Source organism: Hippocampus guttulatus, chromosome 5 (assembly GCF_054856545.1).
Source record: "Hippocampus guttulatus isolate MCC_2025c chromosome 5, RoL_Hgut_1.0, whole genome shotgun sequence".
Lineage (NCBI taxonomy): Eukaryota > Metazoa > Chordata > Actinopteri > Syngnathiformes > Syngnathidae > Hippocampus > Hippocampus guttulatus.
The window spans coordinates 7267859-7282336 of NC_141265.1; the positions used below are offsets into that span (position 1 = coordinate 7267859).

At 43.5% G+C, this 14478-nt stretch overlaps 1 protein-coding gene across 8 annotated transcripts in view; it reads left to right on the forward strand.

Annotated features, from left to right (window-relative positions):
- emid1 (EMI domain containing 1) overlaps positions 1–14478 on the forward strand; it is a 54390-nt gene that overhangs the window by 33860 nt on the left and 6052 nt on the right. For 7 of the 8 annotated variants that reach the window (XR_015100926.1, XR_015100925.1, XR_015100927.1 and 4 more), the window contains exons 4-10: positions 8042–8131; positions 8239–8300; positions 8386–8518; positions 9078–9122; positions 9202–9309; positions 12266–12370; positions 14228–14305. Coding sequence is in view for 5 of the 8 variants with exons in the window: in XM_086111301.1 (XP_085967427.1) it covers positions 8042–8131; positions 8239–8300; positions 8386–8518; positions 9078–9122; positions 9202–9309; positions 12266–12370; positions 14228–14305 (621 nt within the window). In the remaining 3 variants the exon portion in view is untranslated. The remainder of the gene's footprint in view (positions 1–8041; positions 8132–8238; positions 8301–8385; positions 8519–9077; positions 9123–9201; positions 9310–12265; positions 12371–14227; positions 14306–14478) is intronic. The other variant, XM_086111303.1, reaches the window with a different exon arrangement.

Genomic DNA, 14478 nt, shown 5'->3' on the forward strand with positions numbered 1-14478 from the left:
CAGCTTTGGGATAAACCTTAAGATTGGGTGCCGGTCGAATAAATTTCTTGCACCGAACAATATTTTCAGACTTTGAAAGAAAGCTGTTGTCATGTCAACAAAAGTTTCTGTCTCTCATAGAAAAAAAGAGACCACCACTGCACCAGCATAGGGGCTGGACTACCTGCTATGTAATTACAAGGGAAGGTGGTAACTGTCGGTAGTGCACCATTTTCCCTTGATTAGTATTTTTTGCAGGTATTCTCGTCCATCTGGCGGTTTTCCCTGTTGAAGCTCTCTTCTGAGGAAGTGGGAGAATTGGGGAGGAAAAGGGGGCGGGGGGGGGGGGGGGGGTTATGGAAGGCATCCTGTGCAGAGAGGGTCTACCTAACCCACAGCTCCTGTCTGCAAGTGGCAATGGGAACTAGTGTCTGTAGTCAAACAAGCATGCCTGTCAGCAGTCAGCCCACCAGTCTGACCACCGGGCTTGGTGCTGCTCTGTAATTACACACCCACAGCCTGCTGGTGGGAGGAGGTAGACTGAGAGCTTCTAAGTGCCATCAGTATCAGTAAAGGCATGTGTTGCAAAAACAGCCAGTGTTGGGAGAGCTGGAGTGTGAGAGGGAAGGTGATGTCAAGACGGCTCTGTCTGGATTGAGGTGGGAAAACGCCTCTTTCCTGTGAGAGATTACAGGCTGTGCCGGTTTAAGAACATCTGCATTGGCTGGATATATGTGAGAATTGTCACACGAGGAGTGGGATTTATTTGTCCAATAGTCCAGAATGGCATCACATTCACTTTGCGCTGACCGTGTGGGTAAAATCCTCGACCCACAGCGGTTAATCTCGACCTCTTAATTCATGATCTGAACGAGACATTTGACAACCAAGAATTGGAAGGATCATTTGCTTTTCCAGAAGTAAGGTCCATAAAGGTGTGCAAGGAGGAGTTCAAAGTAGAAGACCTGAACTCAACCCTATCATTGCTCTCACATATTTTCCCCAATAATGTCCACAAGAGCAGAAGCTGCCAATTGCCAACAATTAGATTTGATATTCAATGGCGCATTATGATCTAACAAGCTCAAGATGTATGTTTAGATCTGGGATGGGCAACTTCAAGGATGAAGGGTGCCACAACTTTTCATCAGCCTTGTGCTGCGAATGGCTAAGACCAAATGAGCTCAGAGGCAGAGCCTGATGGGTGGCGCGTAAGTTCTGCAAGTCTGCCTGTGAGTGTCTGAGCGTGAGCCGGGGCTTGCTGATTATATTTGTGTTTTACTGTCCTCCCGGTATTCAATAACATAATGGGGTATCACCTGTTCGTTATTGTTGCTGTAGTTTGCAGTGTTGTAGAACTGCACGTATGGACTCATCACATCTGACCTTAATAGTTTTTGTCAAGGCAAAGTTGATTTACCTACTAACCCTAGCTCCAAACCGATTATGCAGGTGCACCTCATTTTGAGGAATTGTTTGTATCCTTGAGCATCCTTTTTACCAGATGCTGTCTTGGCTCAACTGTCTGTGCTGCTTGATGAGGTGAGATGTGTGTGCTGGAGTCGGGGACCTCTATGACCCACCATAATCTCACCTCAAGGTCTTGTAGACTTCCTTCGCAACACCTCCTCTGCATTTGTAAAGCAGACACACCTGCCTCCGCGTGCCCTTGTTTTCGAACACAATTTAAACACGCTGTTAGGTATCTGTTTAGTTTAACTTGGGGATCACTTATGTGACCGCGCTTTTTCTCTCGCCTGTAATTACAGTGAAGCCTCTCCAGTGTAGGGACTTGTACCATTTCTCCGACTAAGACGATGCAGCGTTTCACTTGTGGAGGAAGGGGATGATGAAGTGTTTCGATCACCTAATTAACGAAAAGGTGTTACCTTGGGAAAACAAAATAAACATTGAAGTTCAGATGCAGGTCTGCAATGCACTGAGCAGTAAGCTAGAGCTACAGGTGTACAAACAAGCATCAATGATCAGCATAATTCATGTAGAAAACAAATGTAAAATTCATTTTAGAGAGAATACAACTCTAATAGAATGCCTGCTGCTCTTCAGATATTTAGTTTTTCTTTGATTCATTTTAATATTGCTGTCTTCGAATTACAAAAGAAAATTAAAGCACTTTTGTCACAGACGTAACACCTGCAGACTCAAATGATCAAAATGTCAACATTATATTCACACAATTGTCGAAAACGACTCGGTGATGGCGCTGCCATTAAATCAACGGTGCTTAATACATAGGACGCTCTACGTCAGCCTATCACCAACCCGTTACTTGATTGACATAGAGGGCAACCAATCAGATGACTAAATCACCGCTCAAGCGCAGACAACGGCACTAAGTGCTGAGCTTGTCAGCGAATTACCTCTGTTTTTAAGGCAGGGGTGCCCAATACATCGATCGCAATCGACCAAGAGCCAGCAGACTGGTCCCAAGTCGACCTCGAGCGGTGGGAGGAGGAAATGGGGGGGGGGGGGGGGGTTGTGTGTTTGTGTCTTTAGGTTTCATTTATGTTCGGGTGCTCAGGCTCTTGCTCGTCGTGGCGTGCGTGTGTGTGTGTGTGTGTGTGTGTGTGTGTGTGTGTGTGTGTGTGTGGCTCTTTGCAGTAACTCAATTGTCTCTTAGTCTCTGACTGGTTGGCCACCCCTGCCCTATACCCTTCCTTTTTTCTACTTTCTTTCATGTATGACTGAGACAGGCGTGAATCCATCAGCATTTGACTGCTTAGGTTTTGCGATTTTTGTGAGAATATCATTTCCTTGCCCATCACTGCCCAATTGTCATTGGCGCAGTGTTGCAAAATTGCCGCAGGGCAAGAAGTTCGTCTGTCCCTCGCTGCAGTTGAGCAGTATGACCATCACACTGCTCTCTGGCAAGTTACTCGAGGATGTGGATCTTGAAAAACCATAGGAATGGCAAGAAAGACAAATCATTTCAATTTTTTACAACTGGGTGGAATACTAATGAGGGAGTTTCCACCCAACGGTTTGTTGACCGACAGAGGCCTCTCTGCAAGGCATCTTAACGAAGGACATTTGCCACCCAAAAGAATGATACTGTTTCTGGTGCTGGGGCGTGCCTCTAATTTGAAGCGTAAATAGTCTGGTTTTGCCACACCAACTCAGGCTGGTCTGGCCTAACCAAGCCTCGTTGCATGAAATGATGAAGTGAAACATCTTCTGCGACAAACAGAGCAGTCCGGTTGCGATCGATTCGATGAATGAGAAAATCCACAAGCATCCAATTGGACTTTTTGTCCCTTTTAAAACTGATGATACAAAGTTCCCGCAAAGCGTCCGTATATATGGTGTAGTCACTTTGTTCAGCCCGCCTCATCCCGGTTCGAAGAGTTGTGCTCTCTGTGATTAGTGCGTGGGTGTGCACACGCCGCAGCAGTGCTATTCATCCTGTCCGAGCCTGTGCAGAGACAGAGACAAACACCCTCAGCGCCCACTAATGATGCTGCAGCGCTGAGCTCAGCTAATTGACCAGACAGAGATGGATCAGGAACTTTACACTCTGCTGTGTCTGCGAGCTTTGGTGTGTGTGTGTGTGTGTGCGTGTGTGCGCGTGTGTGCATGTGTGTGTGTGTGTGTGTGTGTGTGTGTGTGTGTGTGTGTTGACCTTTGCGTGCAAACACACAGGCTAGCTTTACCCTTTTGATGCTGGATCGCCACTTACAGCAAAACTATAAAAACAAGCCAAGACCCACCACCACAAAATTGATTTCAAAAATGTGATTTCATGCATAAGTGGAGCAAGAAAAGTCAGACTGAAATGTTGCAGGATGTGCATTTTTCTAACAATGAAGCAGGAATATAAAGAAGCATTATGTTTTTCGGGCTATAAGTCACACTAGTTTTCATCATTTGGCAGGTTCTGTGACTCAGATGCTACTTATATGTGTTAAATTTGAGTTTGGACCAACCACACATTGCATTTCCGCCGGTGGAAAGAAAATGATTGTAGAAGATGTTGAAGCAGAAGAAATTGAAGCAGAAAAAAAACAGTCGTCATGGCAGTGTTATACAGCACCAAGCATGCAGTTGCCGGTCAGGATTCTACTTTTGGCCACGATGCAATGCGGGTTTCTAGTTCAAGTAAGCCATTTTGAACTAAAAATAAATACTCCTCTGCTGTTAAAAGCAGACGTTTTTGGCCATTATCATCGGGTACATTTGTAAATTGACTCTGACTCCACTTTGTGAGTGTCTGAATTTGGAGAGCAAGTGTGCGCTCCTCTCCTATTAATTTACAATGACAGTGTATGTTATGAAGCAATCGGCAGAGCAGCACCTGTTTGAAGTATTTCCATCTGTACTGTCTGACGCACTGGATTCCAGCACTCCTTTTATGGTGCATTTTGAATCACCGAATGGCACTTTTGAGTTTCCGAATGGTCAGAGTGAAATAGTGCGCACTGGAACTGTATTTCTATACGCGCCCACAATTGGGAAACAGGGATTTTGGGTGTGAGTCCAAGCTCAACGGTTCTTGGTCTCAGTTTTTATCAAATAAACTTCCCCAAAACATGTGACTAAAATTCCAGAGCGATTTCTAGTTTTAAAAAAAAATACAGTTGTTAAAAAAAAAAGTTATTTTTTTGCCAGAGCTGCACAGGAGGATTGGCAAGCCTATTCGTGAGATTCTGGCTAAATGATTTGTGACTCTGTCTGAGATTCAGCCTGAACTCCATGCAATGGTGTAAAGGGTCCCACAGGCAGAAGAGTTTTTAATAAGAACCTCTGAGATTTGATAATTAAGGAGAGAGAAGATATTTGCTGCAATCACTTTGTAGCACCTTCAATAGGCGACAACGCACAGTACAGGACCTCAGTCGGGTGTGCAGGTCACAATGGAGTCACTGTGATATTCACTCAACCCCATCTCTCTATTATCGAGCACCAGAGGAAAAGATCATTCACGGAGTGTTTACAAACAAATGACAAAGACCGCATGTGCAGCTGAATAGGACAAGACCTCGAGCCGAGGGCAGGAAGGGCCTCTGGCCCACTGAACTCTCAGCAGGGGATTTCCCTCATGAATAGGCTCTAATGAACAGGGCCCAGTGCCGCTGTGAGGGCAAGAGGCCGAATATATTCACACGTTTATTTGACACCTAGTCCCCGATGGGGCAATTAGCCCACTGAGATGCAAACATTGAATGTCCACGGAGAGGCACCGTGGCGTCCTAACTACGATGACGTTCCGGTGTTGGATCTCATGTGAAGCCTCAAAGTAGCCTTCCCTGCCTTTCACTGAACTCGCTCAGGAGCTGGTAAAGAGATTTATTTCACCTTTGAAGTTTCACGAGACTGGGAGTAATTGTGTAAAAAGAAGTGTGTAGGAGATACTTGTCCTTGTGCCAAATCCAGTTTACGGCTCGCACAATAACCCGTGTGTGGGTGGGGTAATTGAGGCTCTAACTCGAGAGAAAAAGAATGAGTGCTTGCAAGGGGTGATGTCTACATCTCCTGTCCAAAGTCCATTTTTGGTAATTAAAACCAGCCATCGTTTGTGCATAAACACACCCACACACTACACAGTGCAGAATGTCGAACACATCCAAGTTTTTGTTTGCCTTGACTGCTACATGGTTGATATTGTTATCTAAACACAGAGGAGGTTGCCACATTTTAGAGGAGTCTTTTGCTGATTAAATCCATCTTTGCCTATAATCCTTAGAAAAAAATACCCACAAGGCAAAACACTAAAATCATAAGCGAGGTTTGAGGAAAGGGGTTCAGTTTCCCACAAACCATCTGCTCTGTGTATCTTTCATACCACCACCATCCACGTTTTGGGGTAATCACTCAAGATGTTATGCTTTGCTGCCTAAAATTCGCAAATGTTTTTTTTTTTCCCCTGTGGGACAGTAAGCACACATTTTCATCTGCTGTTTTTTCACTAGCGAGAGAAACAGTTGATTGTGAAACGTTACACTGCAGGAATACATTAATGAACAAGACCTTCGTAACTCTTAGCTGCAGGTGGTTTTGCATTTTTTCAGTGCTAGTGACAAAATGCAAGGAAGTTCTACTTCCTGGTTGCTAATGAGGTGCCCTACCCAACCACTTGTTTAGAGCAGGAGCACCTGGCCTGAGCAGATCCAGACCGAAACAGACAAAGGAGTTCGGCAGAACCACAAAGCCCACTGAAACCATTCAGAACCCACAGAAACAAACTCCCACACTTCATAAAATGAAGGCCGGACAGTCTGCAAGCTCATTCTCGTGGCACAAGCAAGCTACTGTTTACTCGCTCTCTCCCATGGGTTTCCGATGTTCTACTGACAACTCTACACAAGGAACAATACAACAAAAAGGAAAACTTGGCCAGGGGTCACAGTGCGTACAGTTGTCCCTTTCAGAAATGGCAGAGAATTAAAAAAATGTCAACCATTACTCAGCATGTGTAGTAGCGAGTGAGCTGTAGCTCATCCCAACTATTCGCAAGAAGTGTTGACAGTCTTTTTGTAGCAACCCCTCTCATTCAGTGGACATCTTGAACAAACAATAATAGCCTGCACATGCACACACGTCTTTTTAACTTGAACTCCAAAGGGACGGCACATTACACCATTTTATCCGCACTGCACAAACTGCTTGGCAATGTTAGAGTTCATTTTAAAATGATTATAGAGTGGTGCACATTTTTGTGTCTTCATTCTGTGAGTGGCAAACCATGCGTTTTGCCGTTCTATTTTTGCCAACGTCATCGACAAGATAATCCATTAATTCAAATGAATGATTTTCGTAGCTGCTCCCCATCAATGTTCATGTTTAGGTAGCCACTTCAAACTAGCAATTGAAGCTTGCCAGGTTGGAGTACATGAAACAAAAAGATGATTTTTTTTCTTCATTCTTAACTGGTGCTTCAACTCGAGCATAGTTTTTGTATTTGTTGTATTAAATACTCAAAGACAAGCTTAGCGTATTGAAATTCCGTTAGGATACAACATCACCCTGCATGCATCACATTACAAGAATCAGAGCGTGGGAATTCTTCTTTGGATATTCTCCTCTGAGGAGACTACAGGGCAGTGCCGTGGGGGCCTCATCTCGGAATTCCCAACATTTCTTACCTTCCTAAAAAGGCAAATTGTGTTCAAATGCCAATCTCCAACTATGAACAAGATGATTTCACAAGTCATGTCATTCAAGTCAAATTCAAGTTGAGTCTTTCCCAAATTTTTGGCCAGTCCTCAAATGGCAACTTTGCGTCTGACTTGAGTGAAGTCAAATGACACAATCCCACCATGTCTGACACCCACAGAGGGAAACAGAAAACAAGGGCTGACAGGCTCCCAACCAGTTTTTGTTGGACATTGTGTTGCACCTTATGTTGTTGTGCACTTTGTACACATAGGGGAAGTGTAATACAGACATTAAGATATGGATGGAGACATGGAGTCATTGCTATTAGTCAGTTTGAGTTATATGAGTTCTTCTTCACTGAGGATAAAGAAGAAAGGCCTGCTAGTGTTGTTATATGTCTACATGTGCTGCACCACCGTTTGTGTTGGGGTCCTAACATCAATACACCAATGTTGTTCGTTAGCCTACTAATGGTGCTTTGCATTGTTTGCTAGCATTAAGCTCAGAAGATGTAGGCAAAGCTGTGTGGTTGCTTTAAATAAACACTATGGAATTCTCTTTGTTATCTCTGTCTCCCAGACTGCCGTGTGCTTCGAAGCTATTTGAATTGAGTTCACAGAAACCACACAGCACTCGTATTTGAGAATTTAGCTTGCAAAAATTGGTTTGCAAATAAGTAAAGCTATTCAGTTTGCGTTGAATGAATGTTTATGTGGAAAATAGTAATTGTGCTTACACATTGTGACATAAAGTACTTTTTTCAAAGTCCCGATTTCCTTGCACATTTGCATTCGAGTTTAGAAGACAATAACATGAATACCAATATATTTGTCAGCTAATAAGGACTTCAAATTCAAAAGGACCTCAAACAAGCCATATCAGAGTAACATTATGACTTCAAGTCTAAATGACAGGAAGTGACATCATCCTGTCTCTTTCTCTTCTTCAGATCCAGGGAAACTGCATGTGGCTCAGGAGGCAATAAGAAAATCGTCCACACTGCGTCGCCCACCTGCACGCACGGGGGAGCCCCTTTCATGTAAGCGCTACCTTGTGTTCCAACTTGGCCAGTATTTTATTTATTTTTTTTTTCAAAGACTGACGTGAACCTCCTGAGGATGTAAATTACTATTTTCTGTTTTCTAGACTGTCTCAACTGCAGTCGAATCGCAGCAATGAATGACAGGCTGAATTCGCTCGAGGCTAAGGTTTGTGTACACATGTGACCTCGGATAATCAAGGATGTGATTAAATAGGTTTCATTGCACACATTTTTATGTCTCGCCTCACCAGGTCCAAGTACTCACTGCCTTGCCGTCCATATCTCAACGCCACCCTCCGTCCAGAGGAAGAGTTACACCTGAGGCCGCCTTAATGTTAGGGGCCGCTCCTGCTCAGGGGGCTCCGGGTGAGCCGGGACCTGCCGGTAGGTATACTTTCTAGTCTTCTGTGAAGAGCTATATTGCTCAACAACTACCACATGAATTACGTGTGAGTTCACAATTCTTTCACCATTATCTTACAACTCTTTTTTATTTTTTTATTTTATTTTATTTTTTTTTTTAGCCCTTTCTACCTGCTCACATATGCACTCATTAAATATCCTATTTCCACCTCTCCACATACCCTCATTTCCTCCAGTCTGAGTAAGAGAGTCATTGGCGGTGCATGCTTACAGAGCTCAAGGCGAGCACTTCACCTCTTCTTTCCTGGACTCGAGCCCAACCTTGGCTGCGGCTGCTGCTGGAAAAAAAAAAAAATCCAACAGACGAACTCTGTACAGAACAGTAATACTGCCTGGTTAAAAATAAAAATTACCACATTTATTCACATTATTGACTATAAATGAAGGTTATTTATTTCACAGATCACAAAAACATTCCCATACAGATCACAGGAGTTTGGGACAATACTATTTATGCTTGCCTTTGGGCTTTTCAGCTCAGTGGAACTAACAACAGCTCAATTATGTCCTTCTATTACAGGTCCTCAAGGTGAAAGGGGCAGCGCTGGTCTTCCAGGCAGAGATGGTAAAATTGGACACACAGTTGATGTTGAACCCAAATAGTTTCATCTGTGTGATTAGTGATGACTATCTTTGCTTGTAAGGAAAAACGGGTTCTCGAGGCTTGCCAGGTCCCACTGGGCCTCGGGGTGAGGTGGGCGTAAGGGGCCCAGCTGGAAGCCCTGGTTTGAGGGGAACCTCAGGGCCCGCAGGTAAGACGGCGCCCCCACAGAACAAACCACGGAATGAGGATTTTGAGATGAAGTAAAACGATTCTAAACTTAAATTTCCATCTGAGCGCGCATTTCTTGCCTTTCTACTTTTGGAGCATTTGACGGTCTCGCTGTTAACCAAACACTTGTGGAAACAAGACTGAGCCATGATATCCGGCTTTGGGGTGTTTGTCTTTTACTTAAGCCACTTGGTCAATCCAAAAAGGGCTCCAGCTGTAACAAGGAGCATGTTCCAAACATTGCTGCTGACTTTCTGAAATTGGGCCATATGTTTCATTTCAATTGGATTTTTAAAATATTGCTTTTTCAGTGGGCATTCTCACAATCACACCTTGAGACAATTTGGTGTTCCATTAGCCTGCCATGCATGTTTTTGCAATGTGGGAGGAAACCGGACTACCCTGAGAAAAGCCACGCAGGCACAAGGAGAACATGCAAACTCCACATAGGGAGGCCGGAGCCAGAATCGAACTTTGCACCTCTGCACTGTGAGGCCGGCGTGCTTGCTAGTCAACCACCGTGCCACCAAATAAATCAACTGTAGGATAAAAGTAAATCCACAGGCAGCTGTGACTTGAATGATGATGAATTAAATTGTGGCATGAGTTTCATAACATCTGCTCTAGACGTGTGACCCGTGTTCTTAACCTGCTCCTAGGTAACGAATGTCCAGACAGTGACCATTTTTAGGGTGGGGGAGGGGGTGGTGGGTGGTGGATTGTGTTAATAAAATGCAAAGACAATTATCTCTTAAGACAGATCGTGGGAAAATGAGTGTGAATTGAACTTTGCGTCATTATAGATTATAGTGAGAAATGTAAAAATGGTTTAATATATTTTGACATTATATCTGGTCCAGGTAAGCCGGTCATTTGAATCATTGTGCCATATTGTAGCTCAGATTTCCCTTCCGCACTGCCAAATCGCCACAGCTGCATATGTTGCAACTTAAGTGAAAATGACCTACATGGGTGTCAGATCAGGGTTATAATAACATTACCTTGCAAAGTAATAATTCTCAGACTGCGCCTGTCAGTTGGAATATGGTGTGGTGTCACAGTAACGACAAAGGTGCTGTGTCGGGACCCCCACCCCCCAAAAAAAAAAAAAAAAAAAGAGTACAAGGAGCGGCCACATTACCTTTTAAATCCAAACAATGATGTCAGATATTGTTATGGTATGACCTTGTTTTCACCCTAGCCCATGCACGCTTGTTTAATATGAATTGGTAACACTTTATTGCAATGAAAATAATGCTCAGTTGGCTTTCTTATAGGAACCTTCCTCTAGAGTCAGTCATACGCACCATGGCTAAAAACATTGGCACAATCATGCACCAACCATTGTATCCTCCTCTCCCTCTGTGTTGAGTTTATGCAGAGATTTAAATGTTCTCCCTGTACTTGTGTGGGATTTTTCAGAGTTGATCATTTTTGCATTCCCAAAAAACATGCATGTCAGATGACTGTAAATCGTCCAGAGGAGGAAATGTGAGTGAATGAATGTTTGTCTGTATGTGCACTGCGAATGGTGAATGGCGAATGGTGAGTCCGGGGTGTGTCCATCATCCAAAGTCAGCTGGGATAGGCTCCAATTCACCTTACTCTAATCAGGAGATGGAGATAATAATAACAACAACAATAATAATAATAATAATACATTGGATGGATGAATTAACTGCAAAAGGTTTACAATGTTTAGTCTTTTCTATTAAGACCTCTTTAATTCACTCGTAGAAAAACATTTTTAACTCAATGCAACATGAAGCGTAGTCATTGGAAGTAAAGCAGCCATATTAGTAGGCTACAACATTGAATCGTAGTGTTAGAGGAATCTATGAGCAAAATTGTATCATGTTTAAAGTTTCATTTTAATTTGGACACATTGAAACGTTTGGGTGCGTATCCAGCACCCCCAAATGCCTGTGCATAAAGGCGCCGGTATGCACGCTACCTGGCCGAAGGGCTGTTGAAGTCCACAATTAGCACGTCAATGCAGGTGGGCGATCAAGGGGGAGAGGGCGAAACTCGGTCACAAAAGGGGAATGAATAATTCGGGAACAGCGGTTGAACAACAAAAGACGAGTTGAGAACACCCGTCGCGCCCAGGCGACATTGGCCATCCGCAAAGTCTGCAACATGTTAATTCAATGTAGACCAGACAGAAAAGGCGCCAACGTACTGGTGGTTCAATATTTAAAACAGGTAACCAATCACTACCGAGGGGCCGGACCGTGGGTGCGGTATGCAAATATCGGGGGTGTTTTCCTTGTATGTTACAATAAAAGTCTGAATTGGCGGGAAGGGAGCTCGAGTGTGATCGCGGAGCAACTAACCGTCGTTCGCTCTCAGAGATCCGCTTCCGCCGATATTGAAGACAATTTTCCTGTGTGCCGAGTCATTTCTTTAACTTTGTCCGAGAAAATCTCTGACACGTAGTCATTGGGAGAAAGAAAAATGGCGAGAGGGCTAGAGTCCAGATTCCAAATGCATGCAACTCATTAAACTTTCCATCTGAATTTTAGCCGACGTAGCAACGCAAATAGATTTGATTCTTTTTTTTTTTTTCTAATCACAGCTACACTATTCATGGTCACTATGCTGTTTCCTTGCCATTTGGGGTCAAAGAATTGTGTTGCTCTGGTTAGCAGACAAAAGGTCAGGGCAAATACTCTGAAATTCAAAATAGCACAACGGTGATTATTTCATATAGAACTGACTCTGCATTGTATAAATGGAAAGAAAACGACTGTATTGTCTCGATTTTATTTACAACAGTGCCATCTATAGGTCTGGTGGGGCAGGGCTGCACTTTTCCTGTAATGCAAAATCACCCCTTTAAGCTTTATTTTCAGCTCATGTTCACTGCATTTCTTTGTGTGTGTGTGTGTGTGTGTGTGTGTGTGTGTGTGTGTGTGTGTCCTCTGTCATCTCAGGCCCCCGGGGCCCCCCAGGACTTCCAGGAGAGAGAGGTCTCCCAGGCCCTCCTGGGCCTCCAGGACCACTTACTCCTGCTAGTGCCCGCATTCCTGCGCCAGACAGTAAGACCCGAATCTCAATACTCAACACAAATGCATCAAATTATTGTTACAGTGGAGCCTCCAAACATAATCTAGTCCATGATGCTGTTTGACTTCCATAAAAGGATTTGGAAGGTGACTTCATTTGATCTTAAATTGCCCCCGTCATATCTAACTACCATACCGAATACGTGTAATATATTAATTAGAAGAGAAGTCGATTAAAACTACTAACCCTTCAAAGGCAGAAAGACACGTTGGAGAGGGAATAGGAAGGTTTTCTGAGCAATACTGTCAAGTATGACCAGAATTAATAAAGCCATGTATCATACATTTTGCCCATTGATGATATAGTGGTTACTCACCTGACCTTGTGCAGGCAGCAATGGGTTCAGTTGCCGCTCAGTGACGGTGGGAAAATAAGAGTGAATGGTTGCCTCTCGATATGTGCCCTGCGAAATGACGACCAGTCTTGGGTATTGTCCGCCTTTCACTCAAAGTCGGGTGAAGTAGGCTTCAGGTCCCGTCTGCGTATAAAAATTTTAAAAAGGCGTTTTTATTGCTACTTGCTCCATTTTGCTTCCATGCCAAGTATAAACAGAATCAAAGGTGGTGAAATTAAAGGCAATGAGACGGCGTGAGATTGACATGCCGTGATGAGAACCTGTTCACTTCTGATGTCACTCAACTGCTTCCAGATGTCGGTTCCTCACAACTCTCAAGGTCAATGCATCAGCACCTTTTATTTGTTGATTCACTGGTTTTAAGGGGGGAAAAAAAGTATTTAAAGTACAGATTTGTCAGTGTGAGCTTCCTGTGTAGATATTAGGATTGGCATGATGAGACTGGGAGCCATTTCTTTCACATCAAAGTAACAGCAGGGAATGTCGGGAGGACGGGACGGCGGGCGAGCCGATCTGTGCTGACCTTACTTGGGAAAACACTGGTTTGTTTAGCTTACATGTAGCCATGAGGGGGTTACATGTCCCTCCTGCGGACCACTAGCGCTTCAAAACCTGCTCCCAGAATGTTAAGAATGAAGAGAAGCTCTGTTCGTTCACCTTGACGTGATATCCTTCAAGTTCACAGTCTGGAAATACAAAGAGAAGATGTGAAGACAAACAGACAGAGTAACAACTGGCCTGGTGTGGAAGTCGAACTCAATTTCAGATGCTCAATGATTTTTCAGCTGGACGATGTTATCTGTCATCGTTCCTCCTCCTGGTGTCTATCTCTCCCTGAGCTCAAAGACTCCAAGAACACACACTTCCGCTCACTCCCCTTTTTTTGTATCTATACTTGGAATCAGGGATTAACTGCAAACCCTGCGCTTGAGACACATGAGCATGATTTGGCTTCCTGCAAGGGTGATTGTTTAAAAATTCCATTGTAGGCTCACATCAAAGGTTGACTTTATTTTGTGCCTCACAAATGCAGCCATCCCAAAAAATTCCAATGTACCTACATTTTCTGATCATTTGCATGTTGCACAAATGATTAAAACATTTTGGGGGGGGGGGGGGGGGAATTACTTTTGAGCCTGCAGAATTTAAATCAGTCGGTTTTTGTAACACAGCGCCACTATGTGGTATAGGTAGGTATGGCATTTGTATTGGACTACATTTTTGTACAGTCGTGGACGGACCCTTTTTTTGCTCACTTTACAGTTGTACAATTCACACTTAAGAAATGTAATTCACTAAAGTATCCCCGTGTTTTCTGGACTTAATCATTAAAACAACTTAAAATGTCTGTCATTCACAAACATGACACACAATTTAAGCAGCCAATCAAGTAAAACAAAATAGGAATGAGTGTATTGTGATCATAGTTGTTTTCCCTTTAACATGTAATTTTTATTTTACATTTTATTTTCAGATCAAGGAAAAGACCCCTTCTTCACCAACATTTTTCATGATTCGACACCAGGGCCGCAGGGTCCCCCTGGGCCGATTGGTTAGTATCTTTTGATGCGCAAAAATGAATCGAATTGGACAGGAGCTTTTATTCTTTCAAATACATGATGCAACTATACGCACAGTTTATCCAAAACCCCTCGTCATATTTGAAATTAAACTTCATTTTTGATGCATTACTCTATAGAGCAGGTATTTTCAATGATCTAATGT